The sequence below is a fragment of the Podarcis vaucheri genome (genome assembly GCF_965113315.1).
Source record: "Podarcis vaucheri genome assembly, chromosome: 3".
Classification (NCBI taxonomy): Eukaryota; Metazoa; Chordata; class Lepidosauria; order Squamata; family Lacertidae; genus Podarcis; species Podarcis vaucheri.
In genome coordinates this window covers 112,266,759-112,292,097 of record NC_138761.1, presented here as the reverse complement: position 1 = coordinate 112,292,097, position 25,339 = coordinate 112,266,759, and the positions used below count along the sequence as shown (strand labels likewise).

The 25,339-nt window shown below is 46.2% G+C and overlaps 1 protein-coding gene across 3 annotated transcripts; it reads left to right on the top strand.

The window, feature by feature from the left end:
* Nucleotides 1-2,204: 2,204 nt before the first annotated feature.
* ANKEF1 (ankyrin repeat and EF-hand domain containing 1) lies at nt 2,205-24,932 on the top strand. Of its 3 annotated transcripts, none has more exons than XM_082215517.1 (10): nt 2,205-2,408; nt 6,688-7,073; nt 9,209-9,408; nt 10,539-10,688; nt 13,305-13,428; nt 14,193-15,018; nt 19,064-19,290; nt 20,898-21,151; nt 22,504-22,647; nt 24,365-24,932. In XM_082215517.1, exons 2-10 carry the CDS (start codon nt 6,731-6,733, stop codon nt 24,524-24,526), a joined length of 2,430 nt encoding a protein of 809 aa, XP_082071643.1. In that variant the 5' UTR covers nt 2,205-2,408; nt 6,688-6,730; the 3' UTR covers nt 24,527-24,932. The 3 variants fall into 3 exon arrangements, with proteins under 3 accessions (XP_082071643.1, XP_082071644.1, XP_082071645.1); XM_082215518.1 differs by lacking the exon at nt 2,205-2,408 and adding an exon at nt 5,322-5,507; XM_082215519.1 differs by lacking the exons at nt 2,205-2,408; nt 9,209-9,408 and having other exon boundaries at nt 6,927-7,073.
* Nucleotides 24,933-25,339: the final 407 nt, after the last annotated feature.

The following is a 25,339-nucleotide window of genomic DNA, read 5'->3' as shown; positions in this document are numbered from 1 at the left end:
TCGCGTTACATACGCTTCAGGTTACATACGCTTCAGGTTACATATGCTTCAGGTTACAGACTCCACTAACCCAGAAATAGTACCTTGGGTTAAGAACTTTGCTTCAGGATGAGAACAGAAATTGTGCTCCGTCAGCGCAGCAGCAGCAGGAGACCCCATTAGCTAAAGCGGTGCTTCAGGTTAAGAACAGTTTCAGGTTAAGAACGGACCTCCGGAACGAATTAAGTACTTAACCAGAGGTACCACTGTACACATCATTTTTAACCAGCGAGGTGGAGGGCAGAGAGCACTCCTTTTGGTTTGCTGCTTATGCACGATGGTGTATGGATGAATAATTCACTAGCCTTGAACATAAGAAAGACGAGCTGGACTACTCACATGAGAGGCTATTGTTTCGCATCTGTCCTAAAAGCTTAAGTAAGGGCCTGCAATGCATTATTGGCACACGAGGAAGACAAACATGTCACAGCAGCAAGTGAGTTGTACTGAAGTCTGGTGCCTTTCCACCACTGTTGAACTGGTCAGCCAATACAGAATTGATACCAACGGTCCACATTAACTAACATTGCTCTGTTTTCGTCATTCTTAAAATATTGAACCTGAACATTCCCAACACACATCTTGGGGGGCGAGGGAGAAGAAATACCATGGTAGGGTTGCCATATTTTGAAGAGCAAAAAAAGAGGACCCCTCTGACAACCATTCAAAGCAAATAAATGCAGTTTGTCTCACATTTTACCCCTGAAAAAGAGGATGTTGTCCTGGAGAAACAGGACACATGACAACTCTAATATGGGCCATCAGGTAATATTGATGACAGTGTGCAATAGTCTGTTGATATCACAAGATGCCTACATTGGTTTATTTAATTTATTTAGGTAATTTGCATGTGCTGCCAGTCAGTTTTCAACTAGATCAAAGAGGTAAATTAACACAATCTGTAAAGAACACACACATCAACAAATCACTACACTGAGATGATTAATAGGAGGAGGAGCAGAAGCGAAGGTCTCCCTCCAAACACTTGGAGTTACATACACTTCAGGTAACAGACTCCGCTAACCCAGAAATATTACCTCAGGTTAAGAACTTTGCTTCACGATGAGAACAGAAATCGTGCAGTAGCGGCGCAGCAGCAGCAGGAGGAGGCCCCATTAGCTAAAGTGGTGCTTCAGGTTAAGAACAGTTTCAGGTTAAGAACGGACCTCCAGAACGAATTAAGTTCTTAACCCGAGGTACCACTGTACAAGAAAGTAGATTCTGACTCAACATGGGGTGGGGAGATCTGATGGTAAGAGCTGTTTGACAGTGGAACCGACTCCCTTGGAAGGTAGTGGGCTTGCCTGTCTTGGAGGTTTTTAAGCAGATGGCCATCTGTCAGGGTTGTTCTAGCTGAGATTGCTAAGGGACACCGGTGGCACTGTGGTCCAAACCACTGAGCCTCTTGGGCTTGCCGATCGGAAGGTTGGCAGTTCAAATCCCCATGACAGGGTGAGCTCCAGCTGCTCTGTCCCAGCTCCTGCCAACCTAGCAGTTCAAAAGCATGCCAGTGCAAGTAGATAAATAGGTACCGCGGGAAGGTAAACGGCGTTTCCGTGTTCCGTTGTTCCATTGCGCCAGAAGCGGCTTAGTCATGCTGGCCACATGACCCAAAAAGCTTTGTGGAGAAACGCCTGCTCCCTTGGCCTGAAAGTGAGATGAGCACCATAACCTCATAGTTAACGTTAACTGTCCAGAGGTCTTTTACCTTTTTATTTTTTTATTTTTAGTTGAGATTCCTGCATTGCAGGCGGTCGGACTTGACGGCTCGCGGGGTCCCTTGCAAGCAGTGGCATAGCGTGGGGGGTGCAGGGGGGCCCGGCCGCACCGGGTGCAACATCTGGGGGGGGGCGCGGAAGAGACTCGAGTGCTAAAATCCACGGGTTAGGGGGCGCAAATTACTTGCCTTGCCCCCGGTGCTGACAACCCACGCTACGCCACTGCTTGCAAGGCTCTGATTCTAGACGTGTTTGCAAACTGGTGGCCTTGGCTCTGCTCTTCGGGCTCCTCTCCGTTGCATCTCCCCTTCCACGTGATTTGGGGAGTGGGATGTGCTTGGCTCCTGCGCTCCGCTTTGCGCAGCGAGGCTGGGAGCCGGCTTGCCATTGTTACGCGCGCGCCGGCGCGCTTCCTCTCCCTGGTTCCGTTGCTATAGGAGCTACCGTCTAACAATCCCCTCCTCCCGCTGGGTGCTCCGGGGACACGCTCGTTCTCGCGGAGGCTGCCACCCGCCCAAGGAACCATTCCTGGTCTCTTGCCATCAGCCCGCGGAGGAAGCGGGGAAGAGTCATGCCCATCTACCAGGCGTCTGGGCGGCTGCTTTCGTCTGGTCTCCTCCAGCTCTCCTGGAGCGTCAGCAAAGCTTGCAGGTAAGCTGCTGGAGTCGCGGCAGGTTAAAAGGAGGAGAGGGCGAAATCCAGGCAGATCTGGCCAGTAGTGGTCATTGTTTCTGGGGAGTGATGTAATCCCTTAGTGCTTCTGTCTAGAAAAAGGAATCTCGGAGAGCCCTGCGTTGGGAATGGTGTTGCAGCCCAAAGAGCCCAGCGCCTTTAAAAGGACCGAACAGATTGATTGACAAGCAAAGGCTATTGCGGACTTCATCACATGCGCGTAGAACTCTGCATGCGCTCGGTGGAAGGCTGTTCTCTTTCAGGCTCTGTTGTTTGTCTTTCAAGGGACCACTGAGTTGACTCGGAGTTGCTTTGCTGCTGAACTGCAACTGCTTATAAGTCATACGTGCAGATAGAACTGCAGCTGGTGAACTTTATTGCCAGCTATCCTCAAGACATAAAGGAGCTCTTGGGGAAAATTTATAATTTACCTTAAAAACCATTGTAAACAGTTAAAGTCGTCGGTAGGATCTGAATAACACTTGTAGTTTAATGGTGAATTTTGGATATAATGGAGATGTACAAGATTTGGATTAGTATAAAAGATGCAGGAGGAAATGGTTAATAATAGGACCCACAAAGGGGAGGAGGGGAGCCCAGGAGATTCTTTGGAATCTTGTTTTTAAGTTGTATGTTTGTGATTGTAAAATTTTAATTTGAAAAACCAAATAAATAGTTTTATATAAAAATAAATAAATAAAGGAGCTCTTGGGGAAATAATAATAATAATTCCAACTTTATAATTCTATGACTATTATTGATGAGGGCAGATTAATATATTCTTGTATACAGATCTGAGTCTTGTGACTTGACTATATGTTGGTGAGCATGAAAATGAATGCTGAGCTAGAAACATATTGGGTTTTAAAAAATAAACAAAAAAACCGTTCTCCATCAATTAATAAGAAAAGGAACTATGAAAATTGGCAAAGGGGAGAGAAAATGCAGCTGAAATTATCATGAAGCAGCACTGGATTTGGTGTGGTGAAGTTTGTTCCCCTGCACAGGGCACCAAGCCAAGGGAGCACAAAATATTATTATTATTATTATTATTATTATTATTATTATTGAGAAGATCCATGCAAAAGCAACAGTATCAAAAGGAATTATTGTGAAAATAAGAAATTTTGAGGGCATGGGGCACCAAATTATGACCTAGCTCAGGGCTTCATATCACCAAAGCCTGGCCCAGGTGCGTGGGAGAAGTTTGGTCACTCCCACCTTACATTCAGAGTGGCTGAGGGTGTTTGTAAGTGTCCGTTCTTCAAACCATCTGCTGGCAGCCTTCCCAGGTGCTCTGCCCTTCCTGAAAACTCAACGACGTCTCTGACCAGGCTTTCCTGTAAATCACAAAAAGCTGGGTTGTGTTTGTGTGTAAAGGAACTAATATGTACCTGACAGCTGTTTGTTGCTATTATATATATTTTTTGAAACTGAGGCCTTTTACTTTTAAATACATGTAAAGGCAAACATATAGACTTCCTTTAAAAGCAAAAGTGGGCACACCAGTTTCAGATGCTTGGTAGGCAGTCCCTCCAGATGCACTTCACTTAAAGTTATGGGGGGAATTCCATGAGGTTGTTCCTTTCCCATGGGGCTTATTTGGAGGGATTAGGAAATGTGGGCAGCTAGATAAGCTGCAGAATGCTGGGGAAATGTTTAATGGAAATTGGGGACAATAGGCACATAATAATCACTGCACCATGATAGGTAATCTCAACTCCACACCCACCCAAATTTAGGGGAATTCTGAAGCACCTTGTGATTGAGACAGCAAAATGGAAGGGGAAGGAAACTTTTGAGAAATTGAAGGCATGTTTCCAGCACAGAGCCCCCAGGTCTGAACAGAAGGTAATACAGTGGTACCTTGGGTTACATATGCTTCAGGTTACAGGCGCTTCAGATTACAGACTCCGCTAATCTAGAAATAGGACCTCGGGTTAAGAACTTTGCTTCAGGATGAGAACAGAAATCATGCTCCGGTGGCACAGCAGCAGCTGGAGGTCCCATTAGCTAAAGTGGTGCTTCAGGTTAAGAACAGTTTCAGGTTAAGAAGGGATCTCCGGAAAAAAATAAGTACTTAACGCGAGGTACCACTGTACCTGGTGTGTCACAAAAGCTCTGCCTGTAGGTTTGGCATCCAGGCATTCAACCCTTAGTGCTTCCATGCCATCCTAGATAACATAAGAAGAGCCTACTGAATCAGACGAAAGACCCATCTAGTCCTGCATCCTGTTGTAACAGTGGCCAATCAGATGCCTCTGAGATGCCTACAAGAAGGACCCAACTTTAGTCTGCCATTAACCAGCCCCCATCCACCCACCTTCTTACTTACAGGGGTTATTCATGGCTGTTGGCTTCCTCCGCCTTAGGCTCAGCTTTGTCCTTGTAGAAGTCAGCAGAGAGGAGGATGGGGCCAAACCTAGCATTTGTTGACCTGGTCTGCTGTTGGCTCTGGTTCTCCTTATAACTTGCCTCCTTTCCTACCACCCTCAATGGGCAACAGCCATCAATAGCCTTGTCCTCCATGCCTAATCCTCTTTTAAATCCATCCAGGTTGGATGTCCCATGCATGTGTGAACTTGCTTTGTTTGTCGTTCTTTGGGTTTGTTGTCGTGCACCTCTGACCCTCAGGTTTCACAAGGAGGCTTCTGGCAATGTGTGCAAACATCACAGCACCCGTATTTGCCAAGAGGTTGAGGGTTTATTCTTGAGGCTCAGTTGACGCACTCCTAGAAACTAGAATTTTAAAACAGATTCAAGTGAAGGCTAATGTGCCATTCCATCTTTGACTTATGGCATTGTTGCTATGATGCACTGTTGCATCATCAGGAATATTAATGAGTTGCAAACAGCAATGGCAAACAGCAGTAGCAAAGGACAACTCACTGCAAACTTAAGTGTGGTGGCCAGTGGTGACTGGTGCCCTTTGGGTTGAGTGGAAGGCAGGGACATCAACAGTCCACAGAGCCACAGCCAATGACAGACAGAGCCAACTAATTCTACTTTTGTCTCCATCCTCCTGCCTGTTTGGAGTTCTACAAGGGCAACATTAAGACTAAGGAGAAGGTTATTTATGTAAGCCACTCCTGCGGCCTGTCTTTTGTTAGCCCAAAGATGGAAAACGAGCAAGGTCCCAACCAAAGAAGAATGGCAACTTAAGCTGACAGAATATGCACGGCTTGCAGACTTAACATATAGAATAAGAGAACAAGAAGGACATACGTTTAGAGAAGTCTGGAAAACATTTATTGAACACATGGGATATTGAGTGCACTTGAAAATGTTGGCAGCATTAAGATGGAATCAGTAGTGTAAACAAGATTCGATGGATGTAATAATGGAATACTGAATGGCAGTGGCAGAGCTTCAAGCTCCAGCACTGGGGGAGCGGAGAGCAGGTGGGGGCATGGGCTGGTGCACGTCCCGGGGGCTTGGTGTGCATCCCAGGGGTGTGGCATGCTGCCCACAGGGGCGTAGTGTGCATCCCAGGGGCGTGGCACCCAGCGCAGGCGGGGGGCAGCCCTGATGGCACCCCACCAGGATCGCGCTGCCGGGGGTGGTGCACTCCCCCCGCCCCCCTCTTCCTCCACCAGTGCTGAATGGTATAGTTTTTGTAAACTATGCAGGGATTTATGATATGCAAAATGAACCATGGAAAGAGAAGAAGGGAAGCCATTGATATTTTAAGGATGTTTAAATGAGTTTTTTAAATTGTAAAACAGAAAAATTGTGTGTGTGTGTGTAGACTAAGGAGGAGGAAGCTGACAAGCTATGCCACCAGCTGTAAGAAGATAGGCTGGTGGGAATCGGCTGAAGGGAAACTGAAGTTGGTGGGGCAATATCCCATTCATTTTAATGGACCAGCTTCCACTGGCTACAGTAGTGTGGCATGCTTTTCTGTGTCATGCGCCACAGGCAAAGGGCCTTCTTGGTGGTTATTATTATTATTATTATTATTATTATTATTATTATTATGCACAGTCACATTTGTGGAATTTGCTGCCAAGGAGTGTGGTGGAGTCTCCTTCTTTGGAGGTCTTTAAGCAGAGGCTTGACAACCATATGTCAGGAGTGCTCTGATGGTGTTTCCTGCTTGGCAGGGGGTTAGACTCGATGGCCCTTGTGGTCTCTTCCAACTCTATGATTCTATGATTCTACATCCTTTAACAGATATTCTTAACCACCACAGCACAAATGGGGTACATTTCCATTACAAAGGAGACTCATTTTTCTCCCATTTCTTCCTCCTGTCCAGAGAACCACCTCTATGAGAATATCCTTCCTTTGGTTGACTGAGAATGTTGGCTGACAAAAGGCTCGAAAACCTACAGATCTACAAAGTTCTCCAGTGTGTTCGCCAGAAGGACAAGAAACAGATTGAGAAGCTCACCAAACTCGGCTACCCGGAACTCATCAATTTCACCGAGCCAGTCGATGGGGAGGCTGCTCTTCACTTGGCCTGTGTTGCCAACGACATTGACATGTGCAACTTTCTCTTGGAGCTCGGAGCTCATCCGGATGTCCAGGATCGGATGGGCCGCACCCCCGTGATGAAAGCCGCTGAGCTGGGACATGACTTGGCCTTGGATGTATTAGTCCAGGCCGAGGCAGACATGACCATCGTTGATGTTGAAGGAAAAGGTAATGAGAAACAGGTGTTGGCAAGGGAGGTGGGGATTTCTCTTGTAGCTCAAGAAGTTCAATCCACATTGGGGCACATTTCAAAGTGCTGGCTTTCACCTTTAAAGCTCTAAACCATGATTATTTAGTTAAATTTGTTAAGTTAAACTAACTGAAAATAGCTTGCAGATACTTAATGGGCTTAGGATTTTATTTATGTTAAGTGATGAATTAATATGTTCACCATACGGTGAAGATCTAAGGATGTTAATGTTTAAGTTAAATTTCATAAAAATTGGGATTTGGAAAACCGTTAAAAGGAAATGCAATGAAATTCAATCAAGGGGAAGCGAGGAAGTCACTTAACAAAGTTAATAACTGTAATTTTTAATAAGGCTATGGTTTATGTTTGTTTGTCTTGTGTGTGTGTTTGTTTGTTTGTTTGTTTGTTTATAATATTGTGAAAACTAATAAAATTTTTGGAAAAATAAATAAATTAAAGCTCTAATCCATGGGTAGGCAAACTAAGGCCCGGGGGCCGGATCTGGCCCAATCACCTTCTAAATCCAGCCTGCAGATGGTCTGGGAAACTGTGTGTTTTTCCATGAGTAGAATGTGTCCTTTTATTTAAAATGCATCTCTGGGTTATTTGTGGGACATAGGAATTCGTTCATTATTATTTTTCCAAAATATAGTCCGGCCCCCCACAAAGTCTGAGGGACAGTGGACCGGCACCTGCTGAAAAATTTTGCTGACCCCTGTTCTGCACAGCTTGGGGCCAGGTTACTTGAAGGATGATCTCTTCCCATGCATACTTGCCCAGGCCCTGAAATCTTCATCTGAGTTCCTTTCCCAGGTTCCCTTAGCTAATGAAGTGAGTCAGGTGTCTGCTAGGAAAAGAAACTTGCATTACTTTCTAAAAAGAACCAGAGTCCTTTCTGCTGGGGATAATTCAGACTGAAATCCCCAGGTGTCAGAAAAAGTTATTTATGTATGCAACAACTGCGGCTTGTGTTTTGTTAGCCCCAAAATGGAAAATGAGTAAGGTCCCAACCAAAGAAGATTGACAACATAGGTTGACAGAATATGCACAACTTGCAGACTTAACATATAGAATAAGAGAAGAAGAAGCACATACGTTTAGAGAAGATTGGAAAATGTTTATTGAATATATGGGAAATAACTGTATAGCTAAAAATGCTGGCAGCATTAAGATAAATTCAAAAGTGTCAGTAACTTTTGATGGATGTAATAATGGAAAACTGATTGGTATAGTTTTTTCTAAAACATGCAAGGATATAAAATATGTAAAATGAACCATGGATAGAAAGGAAGGGGAGTCATTGATAGCTGAAGGATGTAATGTGTTTATTTGAAACTGTAAAACAGAAAATTTAATAAAAATATTTAAAAAAAAAAAAGGAAAAGAGCCTTATCAGTAATGACACCCATCCACCACCGGTTGATAGAATTAGGTTGTGAACCATCCTGATATCTACAGACAAAGGGCAGTCTATAAATTCAATCAATAAATAATAAAATAACTAGAATGTCATTCCCAAAGATGTTCACCTGACACCCACTTTATGGTCTTTAGATACCTGCTGAAGATCGTTTTGATTTCCCTAGCCTTCATAGTAATTACCATGGGTACAAATATCCAGTGTTTGTTTTTCTTAAAAAAAATGTTTAGGGATACTCTCATTTTCCTACTCATATTGAAATACTGCCCCTCAATGAGGCCAAACTTAGGTTCACAAAATGTTTCGGGGTATGCGTACCTCTGCGTCCCGTCCCGTCCCCCCAGAAACAAAGCACCGCAAATATCTGGTGCGTTAGTTCTTTGCTCAACCCCCCCCCCTTTGCTAGTTTCGTATTGGTTTCCTCATTGTTTCAACTGATGTGATTATGCTGGTTTTAGGAATGTATATTTTGGTGGTGTGATTTTAACTAATCGGTTTGAGTGTGTGTTTTGGTTTGGATTGGATTGCTATATTTTAATGCCTCTGCAACCCTCCCCCAGCACTTAGTTATATGGGCATTATGCAAAGGCAATAAACAGATTATTTTACTACTTGGCAATTAGTGGTTGGTCTCTCTTTTCAGGATCACGGCTGTTTCCCTGTTAAGCCACTCTGCAACTATTCTTCACACAGGTGTTCTGTTTTACTGCATTCTGCCCACCAAACGCCACTTCCGCTGTGTTCAGATGGTCCTGGAATATGGGGCGGATGTTAACAACTGCACTTTTGAGGGGAAGCCAGTTTTCGTACAAGCCTGTGAGCAGGCGCATGAGATCAGAGATATGTGCATGACATTTTTGGAGAGAGGAGCAGATCCTAACGCAACAAACCCAGTAAGAATGTTCTTAGCCATTCTAAGAGTGGGGAGTGGAATGCCGACAGGCATAAGCATATTAATAATTAGGGCTGCAGTGGCTAGTTGGTTAAATTAATCAACCATAAAAATGTTTTAAGAATATTTATTATCCTGAGCAACCAAGCAGGAGATCACACACACACACACACACACACACACACACACAGTGGTACCTCGGTTCTCGAATGTCTCTGTTGTCGAACATTTCAGAACCCGGACACGGAAAATCTGGAAATAAATGCTTCCATTTTCAAACGTACCTTGGAAGTCGTTCGACTTTTTCAATTTTTTGATTGAAAAATTGTCGTTCGATTTTTTTCCAATATTCTCAATTGCATTTGCAGCCAGCCCTTTGTGCCTCGGTTTCCGAACGTTTCGGAACTCGGGACAGTCTTCTGGAATGGATTACGTTCAAGAACCGAGGTACCGCTGTAATTTGAAAAACTGCAGATGGCTTTATTTATTTATTTATTTATACATACCCCGCCCATCTGGCTGAGTTTCCCCAGCTTGGGGAAAGTTTCCCCGGCCTGGGTGGCTTCCAATCGAGTGTTAAAAACAATATAGCATGGTAAGGAAGCACATAAAAATAAATTCACACTAAAATACTGGTGAATTTCCAGGAAGCCTTTCTATGTATGGATATTAAGAAATTGCAAACTGATGTGGACATTTGGAGATGATTAGGGAAATGAGAAAAGTGGAGAAATGTCAGATTCATCTATTGCTCCTCCTGGCGTTATCAAGACACACTAATACACGTGTAAATTCAAGATTGGGAGCAGGCCACAGAAATATCTCTTTTCTTCTGCTAGGATCGTGATCTTTTTCAGAGAGGCCTGCTTTGTACCTGAAGAACAATGGCTCTCACTGTACGCACAGTCCCCTTTTTTCTCAGGTAGAGGAGAGGGCAGCAAGGAACTACTTAGCAGCCCTAACCCCTGTTCATGGCTTCCATTCTTTATAGAATAAGACATTTCCTCTGTGTCCCCCCCCCCCCACTTTTTGCAATACAGTAAATGAGCAAATATGTGTTAATTTTTTTTCCTCTCTCTCTCTCTCTCTCTCTCCCCTGTCCCTCTCTTCCTCCCTTTGTCTGATCTGCAGGCGACCGGCCGCACAGCCCTGATGGAAGCAGCCAGAGAAGGGGTTTTGGATGTGGTCCGCGGTATTCTTGAGAGAGGTGGAAATGTTAATGTTTTTGACAATGAAAGACACCATGCCGCACATTTTGCTGCCAAAGGAGGGTTTTTTGAGGTATTCTTTGTTGGTGGTGTCAGAAACAAAGGTACCCAGCCCAAGGAACTCTCTCAGTTAATTACTAATAATCAGATTTGGCTAACAGAGGGGATCCCAGAAAATCCAATTTCGCTTTTTCTCAAAGCACACTTTTCAGAATGTTTAGCTTGACCTGAATAGAAAGAAACATGGAGTTACTATAGTCGTGTGCTATGGCGAGAGGGATGCGGGTGGCGCTGTGGTCTAAACCGCTGAGCCTCTTGGGCTTGCTGGTCAGAAGGTCGGCGGTTCGAATCCCCATGGTGGGGTGAGCTCCAGTTGCTCTGTCCCAAATCCTGCCAACCTAGCAGTTCGAAAGCACGCCAGTGCAAGTAGATAAATAGGTACCGCTGCGGCGGGAAGGTAAAAGGTGTTTCCGTGCACTCTGGTTTCTGTCATGGTGTTCCGTTGTGCCAGAAGCGGTTTAGACATGACCCAGAAAGCTATCTGCGGACAAACGCCAGCTTCCTCGGCCTGAAAGTGATATGAGCGCCACAATCCCAGAGTCACCTTTGACTGGACTTAACCGTCCAGGGGTCCTTTACCTTTATGTTTTTTTGTATGCTGTGATAACTTGGGGTTTTCCCTACTCCCCTGCACAGTCTGAGGGTCATGGTCCTGAAGGCAGAGCCAGTGCTGTCCAGCACCACTCAGCCTCTGCCTCCTTCAGGGAGGGAGAAACTTGAAGATCTGGAGAGCAGTGAGGAGGCATGAGGATGGTTTTAAAAGTGGCAGATAGCTAGTTAAAGAGTCAGAACGATGATCCCTTTGGGTAATAAAGGTAAAGGGACCCATGACCATTAGGTCCAGTCGTGACCGACTCTGGGGTTGCGGTGCTCATCTCGCTTTATTGGCCAAGGGAGCCAGCATACAGCTTCCGGGTCATGTGGCCAGCACGACTAAGCCACTTTCTGGCAAACCAGAGCAGCGCACGGAAACGCCATTTACCTTCCCACCAGAGTGGTACCTATTTATCTACTTGCACTTTGACGTGCTTTCGAACTGCTACTTTGGCAGGAGCAGGGACCAAGCAACGGGAGCTCACCCCATCGCAGGGATTTGAACCGCCAACCTTCTGATCGGCAAGTCCTAGACTCTGTGGTTTAACCCACAGCGCCACCCGCGTCCCTTTGGGTAATACTACATTTTATATTCAATATGTCTTTGTGTGGTTTTTAAAAAATGGCAGCTGCAAAGAGCCCAATCTAGATTGGGAGTGGGTTTGTGCCATACCATAAAAAAATGGAGCCCACCCTCAAATTTACTATTTGCCCAAGAGGTGAAGCTGCACAATAGCAACTTCTGTCTCAAGGCAATTGCCAATTTCATCTGGGAGAAGGGATTTATGTTGGAAGTCACTGCAGCAATGATGGGAGGAGGATTAAACTCCCCTCTGCCTGTGCCTCAATTCTGTTGTGGATCACGGCTCCCCATGCAGGGCTCGTATGGGATAGCGGTGGGCTTTGGCCATCTTTGGTAGCACAGTGCTCTGAGCGAGGCCAGAATTTAGCACCCCCAAAGGAATCTTCTCAGTGATGGATCTTCTCAATTTGGAACCCCCTTGGCTTGGCGCCCTGTGCGGGGAAGCCAACTTCACTGCTCTAAACTGGGCACTGTTTTGAAACACCCACACAAATGCAAATTTCACATGATTTGGCCCTTGTCATAAGAAGAAAAAACAGGCCACAGAAATATCTCATTTCTTCTGCTAGGATCGTGATCTTTTTCAGAGAGGCCTGCTTTGTACCTGAAGAACAATGGCTCCCACTGTACACACAGTCCCCTTTTTTCTCAGGTAGAGGAGAAGGCAGCAAGGAACTACTTAGCAGTCCTAACCCCTGTTCATGGCTTCCATTCTTTATAGAATAAGACATTTCCTCTGTGTCCCCCCCCCCCAGGTGGGCGACCTTCAGCTCTCCAGGCCATAGTCGTCAACTTTTCCCTTTTCTTGCGAGGAATCCTATTTGGAATAAGGGAATTTCCCTTTTAAAAAAGGGAAACATTGACAGCTATGCTCCAGATGTTGCTGGGCTCCAACTCCCATCAGCCCCAGTGAGCATGGTGAAGTAGTCAGGAAATATGGGTTTTGTAGTCTCACAAATTTTGAAAGGCTGCAGGTCTTCCAGCCCTTGCCTTATTTCTGTGCAGGAATTTTGCCCTCTCGCCATTACAAATATTAATTAGGCCATGGGTAGGCAATCTAAGGCCCGGGGGCCAGATCCGGCCCAATCTCCTTTAAATCCGGCCCATGGATGGTCCGGGAATCAGTGTGTTTTTACATGAGTAGAATGTGTGCTTCTATTTAAAATGCATCTCTGGGTTATTTGTGGGGCATAGGAATTCGTTCATTTCCCCCAAAAAAATATTGTCCGGCCCCCCACAAGGTCTGAGGGACAGTGGACCGGCCCCCTGCTGAAAACGTTTGCTGACCCCTGAATTAGGCCTTTCTCTGGTGCCCCAGCTTATATAGTTACAGCTTTTCAGACTCTTTAAGTGGCATCCATTTGCTGCAATTTTGCTGAGAAGAAAACAGGTACAGTACATTTGGTTAAAGTACATCTGTCTTGGTTTAATGGTGTTGACTTTGCTTCCCAGATCCTGAAGCTTATTTCCGCCTACAATGGAGATGTGGGTTTGATAGCCATGAATGGAAACACGCCATTACATTATGCTGCTGCTGGGGGTTATGCAGAGTGCTGCAGATTTATAGGTCAAAGAGGTAAAGGAATGTCTGAGAATGAAGTGCTCCCCCCAACCCCAGGATAAACTCAGGGGTTCAGTCACCTGATTCAGTGAATGAGAATCCACTGCACTCAAGCAGGAACGAAGCAATCTCGTTTCGGTGCCTGTAATATACTGCATCAGGGTGGTCCAACCCACAGCTGTGGCCCTCAATGCCTTGTTTGGCGGCCTTCAGCAACATTCAGGAAAATGACATCTTAAAGCCTTAAGAAATCTTTGTGTGAAATCTTGTTGTTAGAAAAAGCGCCCACATCTGTTTGCGTGTGAAATTGGTTTACTGGTTGCATGTATTAAATCTGTTAAATACACAATATATTTAATCAAAAATATTAACTGTATATTAAATAATATCAAATATATTGTGAATGCTTTGTTGTATGGACATTTAATTTGTGGGGTTGTCTGTGGATTGTTCACACATCTGCAGAGGTGAGCAGGTTGTGTGCTGGTGTGTGGTGCTTGTGTCCAAGCAAGGGAGTGTGTGAAAGAATGTGGGGTGGCCACACCCACCTTTGGCCATACCCTCCAACTGCATGTGGCCCCCCCAAGGGTTGATCAAGGATGGATGTGGCCCTCAGGCCAGAAAGGGTTAGCCACCTCTATTCTGTAAGAATCTTGAGAGCCATGAAATGAATGAGTCAGCCACGGTTTTGATGATCCCCAGGTGTTGAGACTTTCTTTTGACTCATTTTCTAAGATTTTGGAGCTGTCTTCATTGGAACTTACACTTTTGCCTTTTAGGCACTGACCCTACATGGAGGAACCTAGAGAAAAAGACACCGAGGCAGGTGGCTAAAGACGGTGGATTCAAAGCAGCAAGTAAGGAGATTCGTAAGATTGAGCGGCGCTATGCCAAATATTCCAAGCCCAAACCTGGGGTGAAGAACCCCAACCCGCCCTGGGCTGTTAGGCTACATGACTGGACTGTAGAACACCAGGCAAGTCTTCGCGAAGCATTTGAGATCGCAGATCGAGGGGACGGGGCCGTGAACAAGGAAGATTTTGTGTCCATCATTGAAGAGAGGTGTCCGTTTGTGGAGGCTGAACAATTAATGACAATTGCTCAGGCTCATGAGAAAACACGAGCAGGAGGAATTAAGTTCGAGGAGTTTCTTAAGGGCAACCGGTTCTTGCAGAAAGCCTTCCTCCTTACATCTTATGGTCCCAAGAAAAAGAAGCCCAAGAAAGCGAGAGGCAGGAAAGCCAAGTTTGTCGCCCCTATGCCAATCTGCGTCATTCCGGAGAGTGCGTACCCGCGGCGGGAAAATGGCGGGCCGCCTGAGTACATGATCGAAACTTATAAGAACGTGACGGACTGCAACCGGTTCAATCGGGACCACCCTCCTGAGCACCCCATCCAAGATGATTCCTGGTGGTACATTGACGACCCGTTGAAGACTTTCGCCCACATCAACTACCTCGCTAAAGACGGAGACCTTTCGTCCATGAAGAAAGCCTTTGAGGCAGGGGTATCAGTGGACATACGAGACCATTTCTACAAAACTCCTTTGATGGCTGCTTGCGCAAGTGGGAACATCGAAGTGGTGAAGTTTCTCCTAGAAAGGGGGTGGGTTTACTTCCTCTGGTGGCTTACTGGGCTGGTGGGCATAGGAGGCAACCCTGTAGACACAAGTAATGTGGGATTTATGTGGGAATGTTGAGGAAGGTAGGAGAGGATGTATTGATGAAACATTATCCTTCCTCACTCACACCAGTGAGCAAGAAGGAGAGCACATTCCCTTGCAGATAGTTGGAAGCAAGTTGATGGATTTGTTAGAATCATTTAACTTAAGCAATCCAGTCTGGATTGTTCCTAGTAAGTTCCCCCTTTTCCCCCCTCTTAAAATAATAATAACACAAGACAGTCTTCTTTAAAAGTAAGAGTAAAGTTTTACTTACATTCAGTTCACAACAGTAATCTGAAGGCAGGCTTGATCTTGGGGTAACAGTTACATTTGGACAGAAAAGAAGTCTGAGCTACACCTCAGACTTTCTGCCTTGTGGCTTCCATCCTCTTGTAAGGATGACCCATGTGTTGGCTAAGAGCCAGAAGAGGAGGTCCAAGAGAGAAGTCTGAAAAGAGAAAAAGGAAATATGGGTGTGTGGCTAGCCCTTTTACAGGGTCTGCTAGGCTCATGCACATCTACCTGGTCATACACAAGGGCAGGAGGCTCCAGAGCAGGTATGACAGGAAGTCCTCCCTGTCTGGAGCCACATTCCCCTGGGTGTCCACTCTAGGTAACAGGAAAATGTTGTACTTGACTGCTTCAGTGATGATGCATCCCCCAATTTATGAGGGGTGTATCCATGCTCTGTGCAGGGCATTCAGAATTTTGAGGTTGACAGAGTGCAGATGGGAACACAAAGATCAGTGGGCATCAGGAACTGGGCAGATGAGGATTGGTGGAGACCGCCTCCGCATCCTGACCCCTCCAGAGAGGAGGAAGAGGAAGACAGTACAGATTTACAACAGGGGTTAGAGGTCACAGCTCAGAGGCAGATGAGGGGGAAAGTTGGGAAATAATGGGAGAGGAGGAGGCAGGAGCGAAACGGCAGCTGGCCGACATGGTGTCATTAGAAAGCATTCCAGACCATCTCCCAGAATCTGACGGGCCTTAAAAGTAGGAGAGTGAAGAGCTCAAAGACAGAGGGCACGTAGCAGCACCCGTAGAAGTGACAAATGAGGAAGTGGGAGAAACGGAGGGTGGAGATTCACTTGGGACAATGCCTTTATCCAACAGGCTGGGCGCTATAGCCTCTCTTTGTAATATTGAAATGAAAAGGGAGGGTATGAAACTTTTCCTTGTCTTGATACTTTCCTGGGCAACCAGCCAGGAGCCGCTGACAGCATCCTGACAGTGGGTAGCTTTGGACAGGCCACCAAGTCTTGCCCTATGCGACTTCACAAGATGGTTGTGAAGGAAACAACAGCCCAAAGGGACGGGCTAGATCAGTAGTCAACTTTTTCATATCCTTCTTTTAACCCAAAGATCCACTTGGAGACCCATTTCTTTGTGTGTTCTTTGTGGTAGAGGTGCTGTTGTCTCCCACCTTAGTTCAGGCTGCAGGCCAGTAGTAGTATGTCCTCACCCCCTAGTTGAAGACAAATGGCTATGTGACAGTCATCATTGTGATGTGACAGCCTAGGCAAGTTGTCGTGGAAGATTGCATGTTTGATTGGAGGAGCTAATTTTCCAACCATGGTGGGAGCAATGGACCAGGACTGAGGAGATCCACAGCCAGATCCTTCTTCAGCCATGGAACTCATCTGGTGACCTTAGGTCAGTCACCATCTCTAAGCCTAACTGACCTAATTCTCAGATTTGTTGCAAGAGTGAAATGGGGTGGGGGAGAATGCAATGCTTGATAGCCTTAGCCCCTTGGAGGAAAGGCAGTATATGACTGTGTACATATACCTTGAGGGACGCGGGTACAGAGCCTAGGGGTTGCTGATCAGAAGGTCGGTGGTTAGAATCCCCGCGACGGGGTGAGCTCCCGTTGCTCAGTCCCTGCTCCTGCCAGCCTAGCAGTTTGAAAGCACATCAAAGGGCAAGTAGATAAATAGGTACCGCTCCAGCGGGAAGGTAAACGGTGCTTCCATGTGCTGCTCTGGTTCGCCAGAAGCGGCTTAGTCATGCTGGCCACATGACCCGGAAGCTGTACGCCAGCTCCCTCGGCCAATAGAGCGAGATGAGCGCCGCAACCCCAGAGTCGGCCACTACTGGACCTAATGGTCAGGGGCCCCTTTACCTTTACATATACTTTGAAGCACATTTAAAGCACGTGACTTCTCCAAAGAATCCTGGGAAAGGTAGTTTGTTATGGGGTGCTTGGAATTGTAGCTCTGGGGGGAGTAAATTACAATTTCCAAGGTTCTTCCAGGGAACTCATGTACTTTAAATGTACCGTCTGTATGTGGATGCTTTGACATTGTTGGCAAACCGCTTAGAGATTGGCTTAAAGAAAGGTGTTGCATCAACTGTTGTCAGGCAGCAGAGGAACCAACCCCCATGGCTGGTTGCCAGGAATGGACAAGACAAGGGAAAATCCTTATCATCTGCTTTTATTCAATATTCACAGAGAGAGGCTTAGAAATGTGGCCTCTCGGAATAATGGTGTTGCTCCGAGTAAATCTCCGCTTCTCTCCCACTTCCTCAATCATCATCCCTTCTACGGTTGGCGCTGAGGGCCCTTTGCTCTCCTATTTTTAAGACTCGCTGGGTTCTGGGAGATGGTGGGTCTGGAATGCTTTCTAGTGATAATGTATCAGCCAACTGTCAGCTGTGACCTCCCTCAAACCCCTGTTGTAATTCTGAATGGTCTTCTTCTTTGAAGGGTCAGGCTGGGGAGGTGGGCTTCACCATTCCTCCTCTACCCAGTCCCAGACAATTGTGTACCATCATTGTGGTGATGAATAATGGCAGTTGGTCAGGGCCCCATTTAGGTTTGATGAGCCCCTAAGCTACTGAAGGTAATGGGGCCCTTTATATGTCCTGCTGTTCTTTGACAGGAACAAACTGTCTCTGTTTTTTTGTGTTGAATATACCATATTCTTCGCTCTATAAGACACACTAGACCACAAGACGCACCTAGTTTTTGGAGGAGGAAAACAAGAAGAAAAAAAATCTGAATCTCAGAAGCCAGAACAGCAAGAGGGATCGCTGCGCAGTGAAAGCAGCAATCCCTCTTGCTGTTCTGGCTTCTGGGATAGCTGTGCAGCCTGCATTCACTCCATAAGATGCACACACATTTCCCCTTACTTTTTAGGAGGGAAAAAGTGAGTCTTATAGAGCAAAAAAACTGGTATGCTATATGGTAATTTATGTACTCATTACTTACATCATAGGAGCCTACAGACCACAAAACACTTTTGCTGTATATAGGTTTTGTTTTATTTGGTTTTTATCCTATATTTTGGAAATGTACATCCAGGTATGGTTTTTTTCCTTTAATTTTTTTTTGGGGGGGCCAAGAGAGTGGGGCCCTAAGCTATAGCTTGTTAGCTTACATGTCAATCAGGCACTGCAGTAGTTGTAACAGAAACTGGCATTGGTGTGTGCAAATTATTGGAGATCCATTCTCCTTGTCTGCCATCATGGGATTGTTGTCTATCACATGGCGGTGTATGTTTTCATTCCACAGAATGGAAAGTGACGGAGACAGGATGTTTGTGTTACTGTGTTCCGTGAAGTGGGACGATTGTCCTTTGTTCTGTTTCTCTTTGCGGTCTGATGCTAGAGAGAGGGAGCCATGTTGCAGTGCTCTGTGTGTGTTTATATATAAATAAAGTAGATTAGCCAGAATGCTGAGTTGCTGAGGTCTGTTACGCAACTGCGCAAACTCTGTGGATCCCTAAGTGTGCTGATGTCTGTTGGCATCGGTCTCTATGATGTTCGGGAAGAAGAAAGCTTTTGAAGCTCCCGAACGATCGACCAGGAGGGAGAGAACATGTCAGTCGGGCATGTGTCTCTGCCAGGGTCCTACACGAGAGTAGGATGGATACAAATCAGGTCCCTTCTCATTGGAATTCACTGAAATGAAATTCCTCAAATGTCCCTATGTGACAAAACAGCATATTTCTAATATAGAGAACAATTGTTCTTTGCCTGCAGGGCTAATGTGAACGCAACAGACAATTTCATGTGGACTGCTCTCCACCATGCATGCCATGCAGGCCAGCAGGATATTGCTGAACTGCTCATCAATTCTGGAGCAACAGTAGATGCTATTTCAATCAACTATGGAACCCCATTGATGAGAGGCCTTGAGAGCTGCCGACTGGACACGGTTCATCATTTGGTCAACGCCGGTGCTAAGCCTCAGCTGACAAACAGAAAAGGTAAAACCTTTGTGTTACTGCTAATTGACAGCCAATGCAACCTTTAAATTAGCTATGGTGTTTCATCAGTAACTTCTGACCTAGACAGGAATTTGAATCACTGCCCCTTTACATTTTCTTTTTCTTTTTTAAAAAAATAACTCTTTCCAGCTTATGTTGTTGTTTTTGTTTAGTCATTTAGTCGTGTCCAACTCTTCATGACCCCATGGACCAGAACACGCCAGGCACTCCTGTCTTCCACTGCCTCTCGCAGTTTGGTCAAACTCATGTTCGTAGCTTCGAGAACACTGTCTAACCATCTCATCCTCTGTCGTCCCCTTCTCCTTGTGCCCTCCATCTTTCCCAACATCAGGGTCTTTTCCAGGGAGTCTTCTCTTCTCATGAGGTGGCCAAAGTATTGGAGCCTCAGCTTCAAGTTCTGTCCTTCCAGTGAGAATTCATGGCTGTTTTCCTTCATAATGGATAGGTTTGATCTTCTTGCAGTCCATGGGGCTCCCTGTCTGTGGAATGTTCTCCCTAGGGAAGTTCGTCTGGCACCCTCATTATGCACCTTTAGACACCAGGCAAAAACATTTCTTTTTAACCTGGCCTTTGGTTGATCTGATTATATCCTACGCCCTTGTGTGGGGGGTTTTTTGGGAGGAGGGGGCTATTGGGTTGTTGTTTTTATTTCTATTATGTATTTTGTGGTTTTATGTCTTGATTTTATTCTGTAAACTCAGGCCTCCTCGACCTCAGCCCTCCAGATGTTTTTGGCCTACAACTCCCATGATCCCTAGTTAGCAGGACCCGTGGTCAGGGATGATGGGAATTGTAGTCTCAAAACATCTGAAGGGCCGAGGTTGAGGAAGCCTGTGTAAACTGCTCTGAGACCCCTGGGTATAGAGTGGTATATAATGTCAATAAATAAATAAATAAGAAAGAGGTAGGCGCCAATGGATTCAAAATCCATTCATTTTACAGTGCTTCACCACTGAACTTTATGCACCCAGGTTAGTTGTACAGTGGTGCCCCGCAAGACGAATGCCTCGCAAGATGGAAAACCCGCTAGACGAAAGGGTTTTCTGTTTTGGAGGTGCTTTGCAAAGTGAATTTCCTATGCGCTTGCTTCGCAAGATGAAAATGTCTTGTGAGTTCCTGCAGGGTTTTTTTTCCCCTCTCCCCCCCCCTTTTCCCCAAGCTGCTAAGCCGCTTATCAGCTGATCCTAAGCCGCTTAACAGCTGATCCGCTAAGCCGCTTATCAGCTGATCCGCTAAGCTGCTTAACAGCTGATCCGCTAAGCCGCTAAGCCGCTTATCAGCTGATCCGCTAAACCGCTTATCAGCTGATCCGCTAAGCCCGCTAAGCTGCTAATAGCGCTAAGCCGCTAAGCCGCTAATGGGCTTGCTTCACAAGATGAAAAAACCGCAAGACGAAGAGACTCGCGGAACGGATTCTTTTCGTCTTGCGAGGCACCACTGTATCTCAATAGCATCTTTACCACCCAAATACTCTGGGCTCCCATCCCACTCTGTCCCTGTATTCTTGGTGACATGGAATCACTCTGGCATCAGGCAGAAGAACGCCACTGCCCTCACATACTGAGCCACCTTCTTTTTTCAAACAGGACAAAACGCTCTGGAAGTTGCAAAGGCTTATGCTGACACCCGGCTGGTCCACTACATTCAAGACACGCTGGACCGCATGCCGAAGCCACCGGACGGCAAAGGGGACAAGCAGAAAGGGAAAAAGGGGGCCAAGCCAAAGGCACCAGCCAAAGCAGCCTCAGCAGCCTCAGGAGCCCCAACCACTCCAGCAACGCCTGCCACTCCCAAGGCAAAGATGCCAGAACCTGCGTCGAAAGAGTCTGTGAAAGAGGAGGTAAGGCGAAGCCATGGTTCTGCACAGGAGATTTCTTCAATGGTGGGATCCCCAGATGTTGCTGGACTCAACTCTTGTCATCCCCAGGCAGCTTGGCCAGGGGGTAATGGGAGCAGAAGACCTCAACAGCTTGCACGGTAGCCAGAAGCATCATAGCCAGACACTGGAGAGACTTGTCTGGAGTAAGCATGGATGGACCAATGGTATCAAATAGTGTGGGAAACAGCCTTATTAGAAAAACTAACCCATAAACTGAAGCTGACACAGGGACAAATAGAAGAAGATGCCTTCGGCCTGGTATAGCTCCCCTTTATCACATACACAGCCCAACAAGACAACGACACGAATCCGCCAACAACATACAAATCAATCTGGCTAACCTGATCAAAAAATGCACACACACACACACCCCACTCACACACAAAAACAAATCTCACTACAGCCAATCAAAGACAACCACCCACACCCTAGTCCACCCCCAAGCTTTCTCACCACCAAGGAAACACAACTAGCGAATAGTAAGAGAACCCACACAAGTGACGCTGACACAAAACCCCACACGTACACTAAGTAGAAGAATAGAAACATTGCCACCTGACCCCACCCCACGCCTCCCCCTCATCCCCCCTTTTCTTCCTAACCTAACATTGTATGTAACACTAATGTCTCACAACAAATGAAACTGATCTGTAGAAAGCACAACTTGAAAAAAGAGACAATGCACATAGTTTTGTAAACTAAGAAATCTTTACTACAGGGGTAGGCAACTTAAGGCCCAGGGGCCGGATCCGGCCCAATTGCCTTCTCAATCCAGCCCACAGACGGTCTGGGAATCAGCGTGTTTTTACATGAGTAGAATGTGTGCTTTTATTTAAAATGCATCTCTGGGTTATTTGCGGGGCCTGCCTGGTGTTTTTACATGTCAAAGAGATGTCAAAGAGAACAACAACAACCAGATTTTTAGAAGACATCTGAAGGCAACCCTGTTTAGGGAAGCTTTTAATGTTTAATGTATTACGGTATTTTAATATTCTTTTGGAAGCCGCCCAGAGTGGCTTGGGAAGCCCAGCCAGATGGGTGGAGTATAAATAAATTATTATTATTATTATTATTATTATTATTATTATTATTATTAGTATTAGTATTAGTATTAGTATTAGTATTATCAGTGCTCACATTGCAATGGGGGAGCAGCCTCCATGACCCCCATACCTACTGCGACAGCCCCCTGCTTTTGGATTTTGACACATAACGAGAAACTTGGGTTGCAAAAAGGCCTCTTCCGGCTAATTGCGTGAGACATTTACGACACACACAAACACTTGTGCAGCTGATGATGTTCTGTGTTTAAGGTTCTAAAGTCGTCGGAAACTGTCGCTGAGAAATCTCTCTTCGAGGAGAAGAAGGAATCCCTCAAGGATAATGTCGTCCATCTGAATTCACTGATAACCAGAGGAGCCACAAGGAAAGTTAATATCACTTTCACACCACAGAGGGTAAGTACCGTACTTTTCGTCACATAGGACGCTCCGTCCCATAGGACGCACCTAGTGTTTTTTTGGGGGGGGAAATAAAGGGGAAAAAATTCCTTTATTTCCCCCCAAAAGCAGGTCGGGGAAACCGAACCAGGTCGAGGAACAGCGGGATGGCGGCGCTGCGCCTCCCTGCTGTCCCCCGAGCTTGTGGGGCTGGCCCATATCTGCCCAGCGCGAGGGGCGCTCTGCATTGGGTGCCCCGCCAGCCAGGCGGCAGGCTGCTATCCGCAGCGTGGGGAGCCCTGCGGGGAACTCCTGCAGGGCTCCAACACGCTGCGGATGTCTGCCCGGCGCGGGGGGCGCTCTGCTTCAGGGCACCCCTCGCGCTGGGCAGCAGGCTGCTATCCGCAGTGTGGGGAGCCTTGTGGGGAACTCCTGCAAGGCTCCCCACGCTGCGGATGTCTGCCGGGTGCGGGGGGCGCTCTGCTTCAGGACGCCCCTCATGCTGGGCAGCAGGCTGCTATCCGCAGCGTGGGGAGCCTTGCGGGGAACTCCTGCAAGGCTCCCCACGCTGCGGATGTCTGCCGGGCGTGGGGGGACGCTCTGCTTCAGGGCACCCGTCGCGCTGGGCGGCAGGCTGCTATCCGCAGCCTAGACATCCCTGCGGGACCTCCCGCAGGGCTGCCTAAGCTGCGGATGTGTTCCCGAAGCGCCGGGCACTCTGCTTTCAGGACGCCCGACGCTCCAGGAAGCAGGCTGCTATCCGCAGCCTAGACAGCCCTGCGGGACCTCCCACAGGGCTGCCTAGGCTGCGGATGTCTTCCTGAAGCCTGGAGAGCGAGAGGGGTCGGTGCGCACCGACCCCTCTCGCTCTCCAAGCTTCAGCAAAAGCCTGCATTCGCCCCATAGGACGCACCCAGATTTCCCCTTCATTTTTGGAGGGGAAAAAGTGCGTCCTATAGGGCGAAAAATACGGTATGTCTGCAAAATAAGACCAGCTCCCTCTGCTGATCTTAACACCCGAGTGGGTCTCTGGGGAAGAATGTGGTAGAATGGCTTATTTCTTAGTGTTCCACTCATCTGAGGGGAAGGAAATGATCACAAAGAGATTCTGTTCTTGAATATTTCCCCTATTGGGAGTTGTAGGGGACAGGATTGTATGTGATGCTTCAGCTATGCTGGAGTACTTCCGCTCCATAATTCTGAATCCTTTACAATTAGATGTTGCTAACTTTATTCCAGAGCCCAGCATTACTGGGGAGGGGCTCAGTTTGCGAAACAAAATATCCAATGCTTTTTTTCTGGGGGGACGCAGGGATACGCATACCCCTAAACATTTTGTGAATCTAAGTTTGGCCTCATTGAGCGGCAGTATTTCAATATGAGTAGGAAAATGAGAGTACCCATAAACATTTTATGGGGGGGGGGGACCACTGAAAATATCCTTCTGGAGAAGAAAGCTGCCTGGAAAATATAAAATTTGGGAATAAGCGAGATAGTAACTGGAGGTTGCCAAACTTTCTGGGTACCATAAACACACTATGATCAAGAACACACCAGAAACCTATTCCATAGGCTACAAAAGAAGACTTCTTTCAATCCTAAATTCAGCATGGCGGGGGCATGGGAGGGGTGATTATAAAATATATCAACCATGCTTTTTTCCTTCCGTTAAGAAATGTACATAAGGATAGCCCATTTGCTGAATCTTAATTATGAGATCCTTTTCTCTTTCAAGACTTGGAGTCCAGAAGCGACGACCCAAGACCTTCTAAGGAAGAGAGAAATGCGTCGGCAGCGTTTTAGTTATGAGGTGGACTTTGATGACTTCATGATGCCCTTTAAGAGGAACTTTATGGAGAAAGCCCGTTTGTTACAACAGGGTGCTATCTTGCATTAACCACTGTGCAATTCCTGCAAGGATGTCTAGGACGGAAAGAATCCAGTACCGAAAAGGGCAAGAATCATGTTATCCTGAACTGCAATGGAAATTTTGCTTTGTTCTTTGCTTATGTAATTTAGGTACAGGGCATGCTTGAAGTATTCAACCAGGAGGACCACTCTGTCTTGCATTTGGGAATGGATTTGTTTTCATATATTTATTTTTTAGCAACAAGTTCGAAGATTAATGTACATTTCAGGAAAGTGGGAGTCCAGCTACCCTACTGCATTGCAGTTGACTTTTTATTACCCTCTCCCAGTCATCCAGATCTGAAACCATCTCCTTCCTTAAAAAATAGACTCTATCCTGCTACAGAAACTTGAAACCAATTATTTCCAGGTGCTATAAATATCCATTGTACTGAGCAGTGTTGGTGATACTTCTTAAATCTAGGGCAGCTGTAGAATTTGTGCAAATCCGCAGAATTTTCCCATGAGAAGAATGTCCTGGTGCTAACAGGGGCGTGTAGGTTTTCCCTTATTTTTTTGTGGGCATGTCGTGGGTGGGACAACATAAAAGCAATACAGATATAATTCAGAAAAGTGATCTGGGCGATGCCTAGGTGGAATCTACAGACATAGAAAAACCGTTCTGAAAATGCTTTTTTTAAAAAAAGGTTTAAAAAATACATGGAATTTTCCATAAAGCTCACCATCACCACCTAGTGTCACATTGTATATTGCACTTAAAACACACACAAAACGTTTTATTTGCAGCTGTATAGCTGAGTCCCTAGTTTTGATCCATGTCCACTCAACTCTAAAAAATGAA

Bases quoted from the DNA above. Each gene is read 5' to 3' on its own strand.
- ANKEF1 (XM_082215517.1), top strand. From the start codon at position 6,731: ATGTTGGCTGACAAAAGGCTCGAAAACCTACAGATCTACAAAGTTCTC. The intron at 7,074-9,208 runs GTAATGAGAAAC...TTCTTCACACAG, and splicing joins CGTTGATGTTGAAGGAAAAG to GTGTTCTGTTTTACTGCATT. The intron at 9,409-10,538 runs GTAAGAATGTTC...TCTGATCTGCAG, and splicing joins ATCCTAACGCAACAAACCCA to GCGACCGGCCGCACAGCCCT.